This window comes from Anguilla rostrata, chromosome 1 (assembly GCF_018555375.3).
Source record: "Anguilla rostrata isolate EN2019 chromosome 1, ASM1855537v3, whole genome shotgun sequence".
Taxonomy (NCBI): domain Eukaryota; kingdom Metazoa; phylum Chordata; class Actinopteri; order Anguilliformes; family Anguillidae; genus Anguilla; species Anguilla rostrata.
The window spans coordinates 71089695-71110005 of NC_057933.1; the positions used below are offsets into that span (position 1 = coordinate 71089695).

General features: G+C 43.5%; 3 protein-coding genes across 11 annotated transcripts; 2 read left to right on the forward strand and 1 right to left on the reverse strand.

Annotated features, from left to right (window-relative positions):
• Positions 1-179: 179 nt before the first annotated feature.
• isoc2 (isochorismatase domain containing 2) lies at positions 180-2550 on the forward strand. 2 transcript variants are annotated; one of them, XM_064310887.1, is made up of 6 exons: positions 180-513; positions 1156-1280; positions 1430-1642; positions 1779-1849; positions 1956-2073; positions 2349-2550. In XM_064310887.1, coding segments are annotated over exons 1-6 (594 nt in total). In that variant the 5' UTR covers positions 180-512; the 3' UTR covers positions 2415-2550. The 2 variants fall into 2 exon arrangements, with proteins under 2 accessions (XP_064166957.1, XP_064166968.1); XM_064310898.1 differs by lacking the exon at positions 180-513 and adding an exon at positions 563-802.
• Positions 2551-2962: 412 nt separating this feature from the next.
• On the forward strand, positions 2963-7498 carry foxj2 (forkhead box J2). Its single transcript, XM_064309980.1, has 10 exons — positions 2963-3242; positions 3526-3851; positions 4057-4131; positions 4805-4897; positions 5483-5587; positions 5775-5940; positions 6088-6207; positions 6299-6400; positions 6541-6876; positions 7054-7498. The coding sequence occupies exons 2-10, from the start codon at positions 3540-3542 to the stop codon at positions 7164-7166; spliced, it is 1422 nt and encodes a 473-aa protein (XP_064166050.1). The 5' UTR covers positions 2963-3242; positions 3526-3539; the 3' UTR covers positions 7167-7498.
• Positions 7499-8727: 1229 nt separating this feature from the next.
• Positions 8728-19551, reverse strand: epn1a (epsin 1a). 8 transcript variants are annotated; one of them, XM_064309662.1, is made up of 13 exons: positions 19418-19551; positions 17135-17271; positions 16624-16722; positions 16255-16319; positions 15893-16021; positions 14624-14744; positions 13990-14156; positions 13403-13474; positions 12582-12665; positions 12035-12362; positions 11697-11858; positions 11314-11565; positions 8728-11087 (listed from the first exon to the last, which is right to left on the reverse strand). In XM_064309662.1, exons 4-13 carry the CDS (start codon positions 16312-16314, stop codon positions 10585-10587), a joined length of 1878 nt encoding a protein of 625 aa, XP_064165732.1. In that variant the 5' UTR covers positions 16315-16319; positions 16624-16722; positions 17135-17271; positions 19418-19551; the 3' UTR covers positions 8728-10584. The 8 variants fall into 8 exon arrangements, with proteins under 8 accessions (XP_064165732.1, XP_064165729.1, XP_064165709.1 ...); XM_064309659.1 differs by having other exon boundaries at positions 12095-12362; positions 16255-16413; XM_064309639.1 differs by having other exon boundaries at positions 16255-16413.
• Positions 19552-20311: the final 760 nt, after the last annotated feature.

Here is a 20311-nt window from a genome sequence, read left to right on the forward strand (position 1 = left end):
TCTGAACCCATCTGACCAAATAACGCAACATGCTGTTGGTTACAGTACATGTCACTTTGGAAATCATAATAATTCAATTGGTTCTCTGCAGAGCCGTTGAGAGCGAGCTATCTGTGCAATAGTAAGAGTACCATTGGTTGCTCCGATCCTGAGTCATAGGTTTTGTTTACATCGATTGGTTGGTGAGGAGGAAGTCCCTGAACTTAAAGACTGTTGTTGTTCTGTGGCTAGTTAAGTATATATTCTTAAAATAGCAATATATTACGAGTAATTATTAAAACGGGCATGCTAATAATTTCTAGATTGCAAGGTTATTGTGGTCAATCACCCACACGAATATATTTTCAATCCTTGATTTTTTCCAGTGATTGGTGTTTATAGTGCAAAGCACGAGGGGGGTGGAAAAAATGTCCCTTTCCATTGGTTAGAACTATGAATAAAAATGTTCTCGTTAAACCAGTAGTGACCACTGAACTGTTCATTGGTAGTGACGAAGCGACGAAAGTGAAATCAGTGAGTAAACTGTTAGTTTGAAGTTCCTCTTTCGTCTATTCATTATTTCAATGCAGAATTACCCATATCATGCCAATCAACTTTGCTGCTTTTGCATAAATAACATTTGAGGTCATTTAAAGCACCCTTAACGTTAGCTAACTGAGTTAACTATTTACCTGTCGTCCAGACGTTGATGTTCGTTCCCTTTCGAGTTCGCACGACATAGAACTAGCGCAGCAAGTTACAGCATCAAAACAAAAGGCTGTGGTGTTGCCTGTTACTCGTACTGTTACCAACAATAACAATGGTAACAATTATTATTGTTGTTGTTTTTGTTATTATTATCATTACCTTATTATTAGTAGTAGCAGTAGCACCATCATTTTCATTATAACGTTATAGTTATCGTTGTCATAATCAGAAGCTAAACGTTTAATAGTTATCGTTGTCATAACGATTTGCCTTTATCTAGCGTAGTTAAGGAGAAGACGTTCATGTTCATGTTTTTTTATTATTATGTTTGATCACCTGCTGCAATACCTCTTGCAGTATTGTATTCTGCATGGAAATGAGCAGAACATCAATAATACTGACAAATACAGGGGTCGTTGTATTTAATTTAGTAGGCGTTGAATGAATTGCTGTCACTTTTTCTCACAGTGGCGTCCATTGGCAGACTCTTGGTAAAGGACTCTGTATTGCTGCTATGTGACATGCAAGAGAAGTTCCGGCCCAATATCGTCCATTTCACCAACATTCTGAGCAATGCGTCCAGAGTGCTCCAGGTACAGGAATTCTCAGTGCATAGAGACCTCCCGTCCAGCTTGTTAGATGTGGTGTCTGCCCTTATAGACACATCACGTTTCTTGGCCTTGGTTTTACTGTACTTCCGCATGTTCACTTCTGTCACTCTGTGCTACATCCTCGTTCATAGGCCTGTCGAATTCTGGGAATTCCTCCGATCCTGACGGAGCAGTACCCTAGGGGTCTGGGCCCCACTGTGCCTGAGCTTGGGGCCTCCGACCTGAAGCCTCACGAAAAAACCCAGTTCTCCATGCTGACCGAGGGGGTGGAGAAGGAGCTAAAGGCCCTTGGAGGGCCAAAGAAGGCTATTTTGTGTGGAATTGAGGCCCAGGCATGCATTGCGGTAAGAGAACAAGACAAGTTTCCTGCAGGTCAAAACTGGAATTAAAATGTCTCCAAATATTGCTTTAGCAGCTGTTATTGATTTCCAGATCATAGTGATATTCTCTCACTATATATATATATCTCTGCTCTGCCAGTGCACAACCTATGACCTCCTGGAGAGAGGCATGGAGGTTCACGTTGTAGCTGATGCTGTCTCCTCTAGAAGGTACTTTGTTATTGGGAAATAAAAGCAGAACTATTTTAGTGTCTCCTCTCAGTCGGTGTATGTGCTCATGCCATATTAAATGTGTCTCTCTCGCCCCACCTCCCAGTCAGACAGACCGGTTATTTGCCCTGTCCCGTTTGAGGCAGAGTGGGGCCTACCTCACCACAACAGAAGCAGTTCTGCTGCAGCTGGTGCAGGATGCCAAGCACCCCAATTTCAAGGAGGTAAACATACTGTTGGGAGCCAGTGTTTCTGAAAAGCACCCTGGAGAAAGGTGACCATTCCAGGATACTGTCAGGCTAATCCGTGCTTCCAACTTTTCATGAACAATACAACATGTCATGATGCAGACCACTAACAAGACCAGCAGAACCAGCTTTATACTCCCAGAGTTGTCAGCTGTTCTGCTAGTATTTACTGCTTTGGAAATAAAATCTTTTGTAGGTCACTGTCCTCCCACGTATTCAGTGTCTCCCAGTGTTTCCCGTTTTGTTTGCAGATCCAGAAGTTGCTGGCTCACCCTTCCCCAGACACTGGACTTCTGTCTTTCTTCAGCTCTCTATAGAGTGAAAAAGGAAGGGATTTACTGTGATTTAGACATACTAGCAAATCAAAATATTTTTATGTATGTCAGTGGACAGACATGGAAAGGCTGCTAAGAAAGATATGGCAATGAATAAATAAAACCAGTGATAATTCAACAGTGTCTCCGCCAATTCCTGTTTGATGAAGGAAAGGGGTGTGTGTGCACGCATGCTTGCCTGTGTGCACGCATGCTTGCCTGCCTGCGTGTGTTGCAGGGTGGGGGGAGGGGTGGTGAGGGGCAGAGATTGTTCATAAACTAATGAAATATGATAAACAGTTTATATCTTAATGTTAACATTACTGGTAATATTATACATGTTTTTAATGTAAACTGAAAAATAATATGACAGCACATACGGTGTGACTACTGAAAGGAATTTACCACGAGAGTGTGACTGACTCTCGCAGTTCTGTACTGCTGTAATTCAATACTGTACTCAAAGAAGGAGGAGGGGTGCTGCTGCTTGGCAGAGAAGGGCGGGGAGGGAGGGAGGGAGTGAATGATGTAAGGGTAGAGGAGGAGTATGTGACGTCAGGGAGAGAAACAGAGGGAGGGGGAAAAGAGAGGAAGCAATTTTTTGCGAGAGGTTTTTCATAAGAAAACAAACTTGGAGAAAAGATATAACAAAAGTAAAGTTCGGGAAAGAGAGAATCACACTGATGAAGATAAATGCCTAGAATGAGAAGGAGCTAGGCAAGAGAGGAAAGAACGAGAGAAAACTAACTTCACATACTCAGTACACTGTAGTGGATGAAAGTATTAAAAAGTAATACTGCTTCAGGCCTGGGGCCTATCAACAAGAAAAAGGTAGGTTCTGTATTTATTGTTAAGACTACACCAATTTCAAGAATAAATACAAGTTCATTAGCATTTTATTTACTGGACGGTGGTGTATATGGTTACCTCCTGCTCGATATGCCATGAATCATGCTACTGTAGTTCAGTCTGTTTATTTATATGTAATATGTTAAGCTATATAGCTGACCTCTATTTCAAAAGTATTGTTATATACACTGCAATCTTGAATGCAACAAGGCTTGTATGAATGAATGCTGAGGGATCTGCTTGAATGAATTTTCCTCCTCCCTAGTCCCTTAAAAGACCATGACCTCAAACCTGGATTCCAGTTTGACCAGTATTGACTGGCTCCCGCAACTGGGAATCAGTGGCCTGCGATCCGGGAGAGAGAGACGAGAGAAAGAAGGGAAGAGAGAGCAAGGAAGGGAGAGAGAAGTCCCCCCGTCCATCCTTCCACCTTCTTTCCCTCCATCCAAAGGGAAGCCCCCCCACAGCTACGCTACCCTCATTGCCATGGCAATAGAAGCAGCTCCAGAGAGGAAGCTGAGTCTAAATGACATTTACACCTGGATCAGCGAACATTTTCCCTACTATAACAGGGTGGGGAGGGGCTGGAAGGTGAGCCAAGTTGGAAAAAGCAGCCGTGCTTTTCAGTGAATTATGGTGCTTATTGAATCCATTTTCCAATGGCCATCCTCTGTTTAGTTAAAATGACATGAGTAATGAGTATATTCATATATTTCATTATTATTATTATTATTATTATTATTATTATTATTGTTGTTATTATTATTATTATTAACTGTTGTTGTTCTCTGTGCAGAACTCTATTCGTCACAATCTCTCTCTTAATAAATGCTTCCGTAAAGTTCCAAGGCCTCCAGGTGACCCAGGAAAGGTGAAATAATGTTTTTTTTTACATTACTTGGACCTGACAGTATGTGATATTCAGGGGAGGGAAAATCAGAGAGGAAAGTTTGTATGCGTAAAAATAAAAATAAAAAACACTGATAATGTTTGTGGTGAGTAATAAACCATCGATTCAGGGAGCAGGATTTGTGTTGTGCTGAATCAATTTCCTTTTTGCCTTAGCCAGTTATACCATGAATTTCTGTAAATACTGTACCTAGTGGACAAAAATTGACAGTAGGGGAGTCATAATATCTGCATAAAATCTGCAGTGCATAAAACATTGTAAATGGTCCATTAATGCATAGGCTGCAGCATACCTACTCTAGTCTGGACCAAGGGGGTTGCAGTACAAAAGGTTTTCAGCTTCTTTTAATGCTCAAGATATTCTGGCACTGGTGAGGATGGCTAAATTATGTACAAGTTCCCCATTGGAATGAAAGCTCTTAGCCTCTACAGACCTCTAAGACCAGTATAAAGAGCCAATATATAAAGGTCTGAAATATTTTCCCTCTCTCAGTTCCCCTCTGTGGACGTATAATGTTAAACCTATACAGTGCAGATTTAAATTTAAGGGTTTCTAGAAAATAAATTCTTTACTATGACTGAAAGTGCCATAGTAATTTAGGTTGCAAAAACATCTCTCTCTGCTGTGCCTCCAGGGTTCCTATTGGACAATGGACAAACAACCCGAGCATATCATGCCGTTACAGTTAAGAGGAACCAAACGTCCTCATCCAGAAGAGGAAGGGGAGGTTCTCCATTTATTCATCTCACTCGCTGTCATTTTATGGCCTTTGTTGAGCAGATGTGTGTCCATCTTGTATTAATGCATGTCCCCTTACCTCAGACTCCACTCCACTCACTTTAAAATAATCCTTAAAACCATTATCTGTCATTAACTTCGCATGAAAAAAAAACATTTGTGCATTTGTGATTTCCCCTGCCATGGTCCAGCAAAGCCTGTAGTCACAAATTGAAATGTGTCATTCATTTCATTTTTTTTTTAGAGTGAATTCAGTCTGATTTGCACCAAGTAATATGTAATATGCAAATCCAGGTAGTCTAAGTCTACACTGAAAAGAGGAAGCCCTGCAACAGAGTCAGTCACTCTGAGCTCCCTTACAATAACGGAATATACTCCAATATATGAATTAATATATTATCAGGATCAGAAAAAATATTACAACCCTTCTGAATATATGGGCAATTATAAAAATTATTGCTACTTTCAGATATTTAAATATATTATTTAAAAATACATTTCTGTGGAACATACATTGTTTTGTATATTCATCATTTTATATAAAAACATTTAAATATAAACATACATATTCCAGGTTTCCAAACCATCTGTTCTACAGGATGAGAAAGTGAAGTCCACAATAGAGACCATTCCAACAGCAGCGCCTCACAGAGACTCCTTGTGCTCCCCTGTCTGTAAGGTATAGTCATTACTACAGTCCTGGCTTTAAGCACAGTTTGTCCAATCAGTCATTCGCTCTTGACACCGACTTTCTGCAAGTGTCACGTTTCCCCGATGAAGAATCTGTTTGGATGAGTTCTAAGTATTTGTGAGGTAAAAGGTGCCTGTTGTTTGTCTTCATAATGCCCCCCCCCTCCCCCTCCCAGCAAGCTCCTCCTGCTCTCCCTCCACCAGTGCCCCCTGTCTCCCTCCCCACGCACACCTCCACGGAGCCATCCTCTCAGTTCTCCTTCGCTGACCTCAACCTCCCAGACCTCTACGCCTCCTTCCAGTCCCTGTGTAGGACAGTGAGAGAGCGTGTCTCCTCCCAGTGTAAGCAGGAAGCCAAGAGGCTTCATACTGTTCCTTCGACATTTACTTCCCTTTAGTGGTTTACTTCCCTTTAGCTGGTCACATGACAGCTTTACAGTACGTGCGCCATTTCACTGTTCCCTCTCCTCCACTCTTTCTTCATGCCAGCCGATATCGCTCCCTTTACTGGGATGCCCAGCGACAGTGCCCCCCTCCATACACCAACCCTACCCCCGCTGACACCCAACCAGTGCCCACCTGAATCGGACAGGTCCGCACCCAGCAACAGTAAGTACACGTACCACCTGTTTCCCAGTTCATGACTGTCGCCTTGCTGGAATGTACAGTTTGAGCTACATGGACTCTCTTTCTCTCCCAGTGTTACCAGCAGACTGGTTCAGTACCGCAGACTCTCTGAAGGAGAGTTTCCGAGTCGCCAGCAGCCTAGACTGGGCTAATATTGATCTTTCGAATCACCCAGGTTAGTAATGCACTGGGAAAGTGGAGTAAAATTGTAAACTTATATCAGAGATAAGCATGAGAAGCTATACATTTGCCACCTTCTGAATATATATTTGAGTGGAGGAATTACATTACATTCTCCTGGTACGTCCCTTTTAGACCTGCTGGAGAGCATGCGCCAGGCGGAGCTCTGTGATTGGGCCCTGGATCCTACGCTCTTCACCTCACTGTGTGATTCGCTGAACCGTTTCTTCACAAAGAATGGGCTCATAGGCTCCGCCCCCAGCCATAGCCCATCTCTGCCTCCGTATGTAGCTAACCCTCCTTCGACTCCTCCCTCTCTAGCCAGCCTGACTCACCCCTCTCCCCTTACTTTTCCTCCCCCCCTGCCTCCTGCCACCAGCAACCCTCTTCTCCAGCCACCAAGAAGGGCACAGCCACTGCAGAGGTTGCCTACAACACAGTCATCCCACATTTCACCTCTGCCAACCAACTGTAAGAAAATACGCTTATACTTGAACGGGTCTGGCAATTATTGATAAGGTCTATTGTAACAATATACAATCTTCATGTACTTTTGTACGGTTTAGTTAGTCCATTTGTCAAAATTGATTTTGTTGGCCAGTGAAGAATACTCACTATTTCTGTCCTATTTCCTGTTCTGTCTTTCAGCGGCCGTACAGCCCCAGCCTCTCACCCCCACCAGCCGACCCCCAATAAAGCACCTCCATAGCAACAGCGAGGAGATCCAGGATGACTTTGATTGGGATTCGTTAATTGTCTGAGAAATAAGAGACTGGATTCGTGCAGTGTGTTCACATTTTAAGAATGGATTAAACACTACAGTCAAGTTACACTGGTACGGCGAGCGACACACAATATATGCATTAACTGCACTAAGAAAGATGTGCTATTTTGTATTAAAAGGCTGAAATTTCTCCTCAGTTCACAAAACCTTTGGCAGGGTTGAAACATCTTACTTGCGTAACACATGGTTATACATTATTACACAAGCTTATGGAAATGCATACTACTACATATTACACTTTTCTGTTAGAATATTTTATCTATCCTGTCCATTCTTTCATATTTTAATAAACAGGATCAATGCTTGAAATATTTCGAGTCCCTGTATTTACTTATTGATCTGGTGTACAGTGTTAATGTGGGTGACTGCACATACTGAAAGCAGTATGTTAAATAAATGAAACTATAAGTAGCTTCTACAGTACATAGCCTTTTTTTTTTTTTTTTTTTGGTTGCTTATTTGAGTAATAAAGGCCAGATTTACACTTGCCGCAGGACTGACAGCAACTGCTTTTGCAAGGAGGGAAAATAAAATGTTCATAAAAAGAACAATTAAAAAGAAAAAAATATGCAGATTACATGTTGACCGTTGCTTTTTAAGGCCCGCGTAACGGTGCAGATAGAGAACGGGTCCCTAACTCTGGCCCTGGAGAGCGAAAGGGGTCGTCTGGTTTCTGTCGACTCTGCGTTTAACCGCTCAGTTAAAGTAGGTGAATACGCGTTTAACTCACCTCACTTGGTTTCTAGGGTCTGAACTGATTGGCAATTGGAACGCAAAGACAAAAACCAGCGGCGACACTCGAGGACCAGGTTTTGAAATCCCTGTGCAAAGCTGCCACTGGCAGAATAGTGCACAGGTATCTGCAAACAGGTTTATGCAGCATCATATGGCAACACTATACAACACTTTGTGTACTGCATGGGAGAAACCAAACATTTCCCTAAAAGAAGGGCATCACATCAACCTGCGCTTGAATTCCAGACAGTGATGTCCTTTGCGCTTTCATTATTGTCAATCAGAACCATTAACCATGGGTTTGGGCTGTACATGCATTACTCCACTGTACAAAGCATTGTGATACGAGGCATTTCTCAAAAAACAAACAGCCATGACACTTTTCGTTCAATCTACCCACCGCTCGACACACCTCATTCAGTAGCATTCTGCTTTTCAATGGCACCTGCTATACTGTCACATAGGGGCGGAATCTATTCTCAAACATTTTTATTAACCCTACAAGCTTAATTCAGGATTACTGCCACAAAACCAGGCAAACCATAATCCCTCATCTATGGACCAGTCACTTTTAAGATCAGAACAGGGGGAAAATGCCTGATATTTTCCCATGACATAAGAAAAAATTCGGTTTTGGCATTATTTGGCACTGGCAATATGGATGAAGTGTTCAACCCACCATTCTCATTTATTATGCTCCCCAAGCAGATTATTTTCCATTTGCTATATTAAAAAAAAAACATAGGCCTCCCATATTCATTTAGCAGGCTCTCGTAGTATTTAGTGAACATTTAAGGGCAGGATAAGCACAATAGGCAAATTTTATTAAACTGTAAAATACTGACTGTTACATTTAAAATGTGCAAGCTGGCATGTTGTGATGCAAAGATGAGAGGCAGGTAGCCATGTGCACGGCACTGAAGTTCCATTCTGAACAGTTTTATACATTTTTTTACAAAATGCGTACAAGACAGACAATTCATCTGGCGTCACCACCGGTGGTTTGAACAGTACATGAGTGGCTTCTTCACATCCACACTCCCATTGGCCGTTAACTGAACTCGAGTGCAAAAGACAATTTGGGCTCTGAGGGGGAATTTGACTTGCAAAGCAAAAACAGGCACGGAAATAATTAAACAATAGCACAGAGGCGGTTTCGAGAAACAGGTCGGTAAAAACTAGCCAGCACAGAGAAATGCATGAAAAGAAGCAGAAGTGATACAGGGGTGGTCAAACAGACTGGAGAAAGAGGTGAATACAATTCTTACATTCAATAAACACAAAAGATGAATTTCATACCCTTTGTGGATTTTTTTTATTTCTTAAATTTCTTTTCATTTTTTTTCCCATTTATTTTTCAAATGTGTATGTTCACAGTTAACACCACACAAATTTGACCTGACCCGATAAGAGAAATAGCTTCATTCTTAATATAAAATAACAATAATTCATCAAAACTATAATTAAAAATAACAGCATGAATCATGTGTTCCAGTCCTCAAATTGAATTTTTTTTCTTTTTTTAAAATTCATTTGAAATGTTTTTTATTTTATTTTAAAGCATCGGTTTCTGTGTCCCTAGTTCTCCCCTCGGTCCTTACACTTGCTGTCTGAAACACAGAACAATGATAACTAGACAAGACACAAAGAGAGAAACAGGTCGAAGATATACAAAAGTGAGAAACTAATGCTCTTGATTTTAAAAAATGAAATAAAACTGGCTGAAACAAAGACCCTTTTAATACCTCATTGTAATCCCAAAATAAACAAGCATTTGAAATGTCCAAAACAAAATAATTTTTTTTAAACAGAAATAATACATTTTATCTTTTCTTCCCACTCGCTCATGATGCAGTAAGAGTAAGGAAGAATGGAAATGGACTCTGGAAAAAGAGAACACTCACGCACTCACGCTCACAGTCATACAAAATCAATCTCCACTTTTCCCTTCAATTCATTTGTTAGAATGATTTTTTTTTTGTTTTGTTTTTAAATCTTCAAAAGAAATAAAGGCAATTCAGCATATCATTTCATTACAGGATTAAGTAGGATTTTTTTTTTCTTGTTTGTTCCCAGGAGTCAAAAATTACAATAAAAAATAAATTACATTAAATTAAATTAAAAAGAAAACACCTATTGAATGATTCGACTAGATCATGCCAGAAGTGTTGGTGGGTTTTTCAGCCTGACTCAGTCATAGTCTCCACGGGCTCCTTACAAACCGCCCTTTTCCTCATCGGTCCTACATTTTCTTCATCTGAAGGGAGAGTTTTAAGAGTTCTCATAAAATCAGTTTGTTAGTGGCTAAGCTAAACTCCTGCAGCCTCCCCTTGTCTTTCAGTGCAGTAATAGTATACTATGGTGACATTGCTGAGTGAATGCCATCTCTCCTTCTGTCTTTGCTTCTTTCAAAAAAGACTGGAAAAACATAATTATTTTTTTAAAAAGGCAAAAAAAAAAAAAAAAACTAATAAATAAACATTGCTATCACTCCCTCTATATCCCACTGTGGAAAAAAAAAAACAAACAAAAAAAATTGAATGCGTTTCCCAAAAAAATTTTTGATTTAGTTTTTCATTTTTTTAAATATAGTTGTTTACACACATTTTCTTTTCTGACACATAAATTGTTTGTTAATGGGGTGAGAAGAGTGAATTTTCTCAAAGAAGAAATGGATTAGTGCTTCCTCCTGTGGATGCCCCGCCTCCTACCCCTCCGCTGGCTCCCAACACACCGCTTCCTGTTCCCGCACCCAAAATCAGCTGGGGCTGCCCTGGCACCCCTGCGCCCATGAGAATGGCAGCTCCCGGCGGGGCCATGGGTGAGATTCCTCCATAGGGAATGCCCATGGGGCTGGATTGTACCATCCCAAGACCCATTTGAGGGGGTGTCATCTGAACTCCCATTCCAGGCATAGCCATACCAGGCTGGACCATTCCCAGAGTCGGGGGTGGCATCTGACCGTGGGGGGTCCCCAACATGGGGTTGGGTGGCACGGGACTGGTGCGGAGCTGGCTGAGGCCAAGCGAGGAGGTCTGAGGTGAAATGGAGGCCATGGGAGTTGATCCAAAAGGGTTTGAGGTTGGTGGAGGAGTAGGGGACACCCCCCGACTAGAGATTGAGCTGCCCGGGGTAACGGCCATGCCCGGGCCCGAAGAGGCACCTAGAGAGAGAGAGAGAGAGAGAGCGTACAATTATAGAAACAAAAAAAGAAGGAGACAGGAAGTTTCATCACAGTTAAATGAAAGGTGATCATCACTGAACATAACAAGCAAAATGATCCATCGTGGACGTCACAGCTGATGTGAAATCGCAGATTTACAATCGACTCTCAGCAAGGCTCCATTTGAGCTGAGCTGAAGGCTGTTCTCCGAGCGATCCTTTCTCACCCTGTGTCTGCAGGAAGGGGTTGTGTGCGGAGGCGGTGGAAATGGAGGGCGGGGGAGGCTGTTTGGGCTTGGGTTTGGAGGACACCAGGGAGTCCAGGTCCACCAGAGCCGCATTCGGGCCCAGGAACGACTCCGGCGTTTTCCTAACGGGGAGGGAGGAGCCCAGGGCAGAGAGGTCAAAGGGCACGGGGGACCCTGTGCTGCCCCCGCCGTCCCCGAGCGCTCCTGTCGAACCTCTGAGTTCTGGATCTCCTGAAAATGAGCGGACCAGCGGCTAAGTGCACCACAAACACACGTACATGCAGACAGCAGGGACTTCAAAACGGCGTCGATTAACGTGGACACTTGGAAGAAGGACAGGGCACAGAGTGAGTTTACAGTACCTGTGCCGTTAGTCGTGTGTTTGGCGGGGCCTCCCCAGGGGTCAGAGGTCAAAGCGTCAACCGCCGGAGGCACTCCGTCCCCTGCCCAGGGGTCACCTGGCCCAGACGTAGCAGCGGGGGCCACGGAGGCCCCCCATGGATCTGAGCTAGGCGGAGTCACGGCTGAGAGAGCGGGAGAGAGAGGAGTCAGAGGCCGAGGGGAGCGGCCTGAAGAGCAGGCATGAAGACTGCATTTACACTGTAACATTACACACACATACATTTAACGGCAAAACCGAGCCCAGGAAGAAAGGATTCCTCTGCCTCAAGCTCCCATCTACTTTTCAAAAGGTGTGTACCGTGTGTTCCCACCGCAGGGAAAGGACCAAGAAACGGGCGCAGTTCCCCGTCTCGCTCACCGCTGGAGCCCCAGGGATCCGAGTTCACCCGGGCGGACTCTCCCCACGGGTCGGAAGGGGGCGCTACCGCGGTCCCCCCGCCACCCCAGGGGTCAGAACTAACCGGCGAGGTGGGGGAGGTCGCGCCCCAGGGGTCCGAGGGCCCCCAGGGCCCGGAGGCGGAGGCGGCGGTACTTGTTGGTGGGGGGGAGGGGCCAGCAGAGGCAACAGCGGGAGGGGCGGCCGGGGCCCCCCAGGGGTCGACCGCGCTTAACTCCATCAGGGAGCTCTGGGAGAGTGAGAGAGAGAGAGTGAGCGAGCGAGGCGGCACGCGCGGACGCCGCGCTCGCTAGCCAAAACCCACACCGGCGGACGCCGCGGCACAGTCAGAGAAAGGAGGAGACGGGTCGGCGTCTCAAAGAGAAGAGGGCGACGGACACAGACAGAGCAGGTAACACTGAGAGAGCGAGAGGGGAAAAGAGAGAGCGGTACTCTCCCAAGTACACACCTCCTCAGCTTTGGGCTTCTCCCTCTTGCTCTCCTCAATGGCCATCTGCAGTCTCAGGTCATCACCCCTGCGTAGACGCTCCTCCTGTCAATCACACCACGCACAGAGCCCACACCCTCGTCATCCAACATCAGGCCCCGCCCTCGCGGCCCATTCGCGCACGCGCTAATCATCCCGCTGATCTCAGCCAAGGCGCCGAGCCTGCCTGCCTCGACAAGTCGCCAATAAGGAGATGGACTGGCCCAGCAACTCTCAGATTCCTCCTCATTGAGACCGTGCGCAGGCACTTCTCATGTATTTCTACCCACCATTTCACCACAGCTGGTGGTGCACAGGCCAACCAATGCATGCAATTTAAAGTGAGAAATTGTATTGTTATTATGATAAAGGCAATTACGTTAATTTAGTAGTGTATTTATAATTCTGCTTATACTCCAATTAACATTTTTAAATTACATGGAATTATACCTTGTGACTTGACTTTTTTTTTTTTTTTGCTCATCATGTATTCACACTCACAGAGAAGTGTTTGGACAGCTTAAATAAAAGCATTTAAATCTTAAAAATCTGCAAGGCAAATGTTTCTTCATCCAGTTTAATGCGTGCAAGAAGTAGATGTGTGTATGTGTTTATTACATATGCATACACATGCACACATTTATTGATATTATAGTGGCTAAATGTCCAAACACATTCATCTGTGATTGCATGTTTACGCATTGATGAATAATTCGGCTTCATTTCCTTGATTGTGACCAAGACATCAAGAGGCGGCGACGGAAAGGCTGATTTAAATCTCGGTGAAGCCTTTGACCCCTGACCTTTTGCAGCAGGTCCTTGCTGAGTGAGATAGCCCATCGGAGCTCAGCGTCCTCCAAGGGGGCGAAGCTAGACTGGGGTCAGGATCAACATGTGAGAGGGGGCCACTGCCATTTTCCCAGCATACCGTGGTCTTTCAACCTCTTCAGACCAGGCGTTTCAAATGAACCTGAAAACCTACCAGTGACCCCTTACACCGGCGATGTTCCACAGACACGTCAAAAGATTCAGAGGCACACCGGCAGAGGGCCTTCCTCCAGCCCTTTAGGGGCCCTTGGATTAACGGGGGCCTTGTGTGCGCCTCACGGGGCCCGACTCTCCTCAATCACATGCACTGAATAAGGCTGCTTCCCCACAAAGTCTCTACAGTCTCCACTGAAGTTTTTGACAAGTTCAAACAAATCCCTATGAATAATATCGCATTTTTGAATTCAGCCAATCAGCACGGTCGCGCCATCAAACACGCCATAAAAGGGCGCAGAGCCAGCCGCGCGAAACCAGTTTGGAGTTTAGCCTAACCACTTCAGCGCCGAGCGGCGAGACAGAATTCCGCGGCGGTTTGGCCCCTCGGCCCCCGAGCTGGCTTTACCTGCTCGGCCTCCTCTTTACTCATGGCCAAAGCCAGCTGCAGCTGCAGGTCCTCCTCTCCCGAGCTCTGCGGCCACGCCTGCTCCGGGTCCGCCCCGCTGCCAGAGCCCTGAGTGTGAGGGCCCAGGCCCCCGCCACCCAGGCCTGGGGCTGAAGGAGCCGAGGAGGCTGGGGGAGGGAGCAATGAGCATTATTATTATTACCATCATCATCATCGTTATTTAATATAGACAATAAAACCAACACCGTTCATCACATTAAAATGAACTTCAAATCTCAGCATGCCTGACTCCATCATTACCATAGACCAGAATTCTAGATCAAATAGCTATTCCTCCCTCCCTCACAATACATCAAAGCGTATGTGCAACAATTTTTTTTTTTAATGTCATGATCCAATGTTCTTTGGAAATGTGAAATTACTGAAAAATGTTCGGTTTATGTCAAAATTTCTTCCTGTAACATACATAAATGCATGAACCATATGGCTTACTATAAAATTCAGTACATGCAGTTTCGCACACAAATGCACCGTACTGCAGGATTCACGCACCTTTCCTCCTTTAACAGAACTTCAACTCCCCATTGGACTCAAACACAACACAGGAGAATGATGGGAAATGAAGGCGGTTTACCACTGGTCGTCTGCGCCATCTTCTCTTTGGTCTTCAGCGCGTGAATCCTCTCTTCCCGTAGCCGCTCTTCATCCTTCAGCAACGTAACGAGCTGCTTCGCCTTCTCCCTCACGTTCACTCCCTGGCAAGGACAACAAAGGCGCCATTTTAACTCAGGTAGACCTTTCAAGGCTGAGGAAAGTATGTGGGCTGCTCTGTCTGTGCAATCTGTGTCAACCTGAAGGCTATGAAGCAACTTTCTTATCTTATTTTCAAGGAGTTGCCAGGTCAATTTACTAGCAAGCAGTTTGCGTAACTGATAACAGATGTGCTTGATAAAAGGTGAAGCATGTCCACTTTAAACGTCCTATCACTAACAATATGAACATGCTAGCTATGCTTTGTAAAGGCACGCTGGATAAAGTCAGCGACAGGCAGTGAAAAGTACTATGAAAGGTATTCGCATTCCAGCGAGTCTGAATCAAGGTCCGCGTGGGTCCATTCTCTCTCAGCGACATTCCCGTAACTTAAACCCTTTGTCTTGGTTTACCTGCACAGGAGCCAGGCACATGTATTTTGCATAAACCTGACTCCCAAAGGCCCTCCAACATTAACAGACATTTTATTTCTTTCATAGGCAAAATAATCTTGCTTCACTAGCCAGCTAGCTGATACACGATTAATGTCATCATCTTCCGACCCAGAATGAAGGGACAGCCAAACACATACTGGAGGACTACAGTGCTGTCAGCCAGTCAGCACTGACACGGTTGCAATTCCCAGCCCACGCAGTGTGCTATACTGACAACCTGTGCCTTAGCAGGATGCGCCACCAGATGGACCACAAGCTATATAGACTATATAGGTGCAGACTTAAGCATAATTTCCTTTTACGGACGGCTTGCCTGCTGGATGCAATTCCGCAAAATGCTGTTTGCATGTCACAATATTCACTGTGCCAAAAAAATTCACTGAAGACCCACAGAGCTGCTTGTAAATGTGTTATATTGATCCCAGCAAGCTGTTCCACACAAAACACTTAGGACCCATCCTTCCGTTTATGGTAACACTAGCCCAGTGGCTGCTTCCGAATGGTTGCGTTGCTTGTAGAAAATTAGTGACGGGGAGGGATTCACACTTGAACGTTGCATATTTCTGAAGTTCATTTCTACAGATCCTCCGTACTGAAATACACGGCTGGCTGCCATTCGCAGCCTTTGGCAGCCATTTGCGGTCAGGCGTCACCGCAAACGTGACAGAACTAGCGTGCATGTGTCTCTGGCGCAGTACCTGGTCTTTGCCGTCCCTGTCTATGTACTGGAAGTCCTTGAGTGTCTGGACTGCATAAATATTCTCTCGGCACTGCTGGGCCACGCGCTCAGAGCCCGTCTTTATCAAGTACTCCATCAGGGTCATGGCCTGGGACACAAACAGAGTTAACACAGCATGTGAGCACCGAGGGAGACGGCACACCAGGGCTCAAAGCCACACAGTCGGAGTAACGACATCACGGGACATTCGTCCAATCATACGAGCCCATTTGTGAAAGGCTCAGTTAGACTCTTAAGGCAGAGGGTAATAAACAGTGAAACCACAGAGAGGGAACGGACACGCCGCCCCGCCCCATTCTGTGCCCCGTCTCTGGGCCTCACCTTGTAGACATGCCTCCAGTTCTTCCCATGGTCGTTGAGGCGCTTCCAGACCATGCTCATGATCTCTGAGAAGGCCACAACATTGTAGGTTAGATCCGCGATTTCGGACATCAGAGAGCTAGACGGGCCCCATGGATCATTGGAGGTCGCCTCCCTTACCTGAGAGAAAGCACACAGGGAAAAGGGATCTAAATGTTCAGCAATCCTCAATGACACACATTAGCAGAGGAAGGAGGGAGAAGGTAAACACAATAAAAACAGTGGATAAGGTGTGCAGAGGTAAGCGCTCATGCCACGCACACAAGGCACCATTAGCTCAGGCAGGAAGGGTAAAGGAAACGGTCTAAAAGAAAAGCCGTAAACTCTAACCTTGATCTCCGCCTCAGAGTAGTTGTGAACAATGTTCTTCACTTGTCGCCGTAGCGATGAGGTCGACATGCTGAAAGGCTAGTTGTTTTGTTCTATGATCTGTCAAAAAGGGGGGAAAGACAGTAAAAGAGCATGAATACATTACAAACACTGGTTAGGGTAGACAGCACCACCAATGCCAATGCTGAGAGAACAAGAGTCCGGGGTGATAGCCTGACAAGGAGGACAGTCAAAATAAAGGATGGCAGAGAACTGACATTAGACACTAGACGACCGTGATTTTAGCATAAATAATTTGCAAAACTGAAGGAAACACATTAGAAATCCTGACTTGTATTGATCATAAATAAAAAGCAGATTTTTTTTTTTTTTTTTTTTTTAACAGTCGTTTACAACGTAGGGTCTGCGATTCTGCCTCCAAGCAAAATACAGGGTAATAAAGAGTTTTTTTAGAGCGTTCATACCTCTCAACCCGTGTCATTCCATTATGATCTCTGTTTAACTCTCCCACCTGTTAAAATAGTTGTGAGGACGATGGGAGTCTCTCTCTCTCTGGCTCCACTCATTCACAGATTGCTCTGTCTCGCTCTGTCCGTCTCTCGCCACGACGACATTGGGTCCCAAAACCAAATATTTGGGGAAATAAAACTGCAAAGTGAAAGACACTCAGTTACATCATTGCTGGGAAACAGGCTCGCAAACCTGTCATCAAAACAGGTGCTTGTTTCTTTAGTTACATGCACATTTGTATTCATTTCAGGGACTACCAAATACATGCATTGCATAAATAATAATCATAATCATAAACAGCATACATAACACAGCAAAATAATTGAAATAAAAACAACAAATACAACTGAAAAAATAGGTATTAAAACTAGACTAGTGTAATGCCATTTAAAGTGTAAAGGGGATTTTAGAATACTGATTTAAAAAAGGGAAGTGCTAAAAGCAGCAACAAAATAGTTTAAAAAAAAGTAATACTTCCTTGACTTCTTTAGTCAGACACAAAGGACAATGCAAACTTTACTTTCACTTATCTAATAGACTCACACTCACAAAGTTTCGAACCAGACTGTTAAGGGAAAAAAACAGACTCGAAGCCCCTAAAAATTGTCATGTTACAACACAAGTACTCCAGTATAATATTACACAATTCAATAACCATATAAACAAAGAAACACTAAGAATAATAACCTGTAGCGGTTAACATTACGGTAATAAGCAATGCCACCATATTACGCAATGAAATTAGAACTCTTATAAGGTCAGTTTAAATGTAAATTCATGGAGCAAAGTTCATGTAACTTATCTACTTAGATAGGGGAAAGCTTACCCCTTCCTGTCGGTATCTGGCCCACTCTCCTCCTATTTAACAGGCCGAGCTTGTTAAAATAAAACACCATTGCCCAGAAAATAGTAACTTGGGAGTATAAATAATCATTGGTGGAAACTTGAAATGTCATACACCTTGCTACAAAAACATCCAATACCAACAAATTCGATCTTGAAATAAATACAAACTTAAAATGATCATTTATGATTTCGCAAAACTATGCATGGAGAGGTAATATGAGAAAATATTTATTTGCTGGCTTTCACAACTTTGGCAATACTATAACTTTTAAACAACTAAGAGTTGCATATCTCCCGAGTGCAAAAAATACTGTGATAGACACAACATTATTATATTGATGATACTGACAGGCGACGAAATCCAGCTACTTCGCAGTCTAGTTCTCAAGTCCTCTAGCTACAGGTAGCTGCAGTAATGACACATACATATTGGTAATGTTTGCACGCACCGATGTCCACACAGAAATACTTGCATAGCATTACTCAGACCGTGGTCAATATTCCAGTAGGCACTTTGCTAATTTTCTGGCTAGCTGATATAGCTTGCTAAATTGCTTAGTTAGCTAGATAGTTCTGACTATAGATAAAACCAGGAGCTGGCATTTGTGCTGGTAGCAAGATAAAATACAGCTACACGAGCAGGAATTTAGCCAGAAGTCTATTCAATAAACCAAGTAGCTAGCTACATCATTAAGGTTATTCACTCCTACTCCAAGATAGTGAGGCTACGCTAACGGGAACACCCTGGCCTCTCCGCTATCAGACAATCACACACCCAGTCCTTAACCAACAATAAGACCCCCACCTCTGTTAGCTACCAAGCTAACTGACTACCCAAACACAGGAAAACGGCGTGCAACAGCATTAATCCACGACAATTCTCAAATAAAAGACAACTGTGCTGCTACATGGCTAGCGATAGTAGATAGTGTGTTTCAACTTAAGTACGGGAAATAGCAAGCTAACTAGCTAACCAAAAATGTCTAGAAACCTCAGCTAGCTACTTACCGTTTCACTCCCTTCTCTCCCTCTTCTAAAGTACCGACAGAAGCTACATCGATTTTTTAGATAAGGTAGAGTGGGTAGTTTTAGAAAAGGAGAAGAACGCGAAAGTGGGAGCTGTCGATCAAACTAGTAATATCCCTGTCAAGATACTGACTTGAATCAAATCCGGTCATTTAAACTCGACGCCAGCTGCGGACGAAAACGTTAGCAAGTTAGCTAGTAGCTTGCTAGTTTACAAGCTGGCCAGATAGAAACGCTAGCCAGTTAGCTAGAACATAAGAGGTGTTATGTTTAATCAGAATACATGACAAGCCTTTCCTCTTATACAAATATGTATTTATTGAATATTTACTACATAAATGCAAGCTAAGTTATTTCATCGTTATTATTAATTTAATAATATTGTTATTATCTATATTAAATCTATACTGACCCTGTAGTGGCTTGATTGAGTACAAGAAGATGGCGGCCTTTCCGTTTCCGCTCCCCGTCGCCGGAAAGACCGCGCCCCCCTTGCATGCGTTCATGTGTTGAATATTCATGTTGTGGGCTGTTCGTTGTGTAGCGTGCGTGCGCGAGTACGTTGTGTGCCCTGGTTTTATATTTATGTTTGTAATGTTTTATAATTTTTTTTTTTTTACGTGTATACTTGATTCATTATATCTATCTTACGTCTCTGTTAAACAAATGTTATAAAACGACAGCATTATATTATGTGATACAGTGATTATTTATACAGTGATTATTTTATATTACATATATTATAATGAAACATAACAATTCATTATGAAAAGAATCAGCAAGTATCACAACAAAATAATATTAATAACTACTAGCCTGGAAGATCATGATGTCTTGTCCATGTTTTGAAAATTTGGGATATTGTGTTATAATCAATGACCAGACAATACAAAACATATTACCAATTAGGTTCTCAGAAATTCATACATTTTTGAAGTGTTGATTCCATCAACAGTATTTTTTGTACTTCATATGCAGGCCTACTTTTGTTGTATGGTATACATTTATTGTAGGCGAGGCACTCATGGTATTAATAGTTTCAAAAACGCATTTGCATGCTTTTCCTCAACTCTCAGTGGTGTCAAAAGTACTGCAATGACAAACTGTGTCCACAGAGGGGCAATATTCACATTGTCACAGCTACAAATTTTACTCATTTCGTATGTCAAGAAACTGCATCTAAAAAAGCTAAAAAGTATGAGAGCCACCTGTTCAAAAAGATACATACATATAAAGCGTTTTATGACAACTTTATCTAAAATAAAGCTGCAATATACCAGAGCCACCTGTCAAAAATGAATAAAAC

Excerpts from the sequence above, each read along its gene's own strand:
- isoc2 (XM_064310887.1), top strand. Across the intron at positions 1,281-1,429 it reads ATGCGTCCAGAGTGCTCCAG|GCCTGTCGAATTCTGGGAAT; the intron begins GTACAGGAATTC and ends CCTCGTTCATAG. Across the intron at positions 1,643-1,778 it reads AGGCCCAGGCATGCATTGCG|TGCACAACCTATGACCTCCT; the intron begins GTAAGAGAACAA and ends CTGCTCTGCCAG.
- foxj2 (XM_064309980.1), top strand. The coding sequence starts at position 3,540 with ATGACCTCAAACCTGGATTCCAGTTTGACCAGTATTGACTGGCTCCCG. Across the intron at positions 5,941-6,087 it reads AGAGCGTGTCTCCTCCCAGT|CCGATATCGCTCCCTTTACT; the intron begins GTAAGCAGGAAG and ends TCTTCATGCCAG. Across the intron at positions 6,208-6,298 it reads CAGGTCCGCACCCAGCAACA|TGTTACCAGCAGACTGGTTC; the intron begins GTAAGTACACGT and ends TTTCTCTCCCAG.
- epn1a (XM_064309639.1), bottom strand. The coding sequence starts at position 16,692 with ATGTCGACCTCATCGCTACGGCGACAAGTGAAGAACATTGTTCACAAC. Across the intron at positions 13,475-13,989 it reads GTAAAGAGGAGGCCGAGCAG|TCTAGCTTCGCCCCCTTGGA; the intron begins GTAAAGCCAGCT and ends TCCTGACCCCAG. Across the intron at positions 12,363-12,581 it reads AGAAGCCCAAAGCTGAGGAG|AGCTCCCTGATGGAGTTAAG; the intron begins GTGTGTACTTGG and ends TCACTCTCCCAG.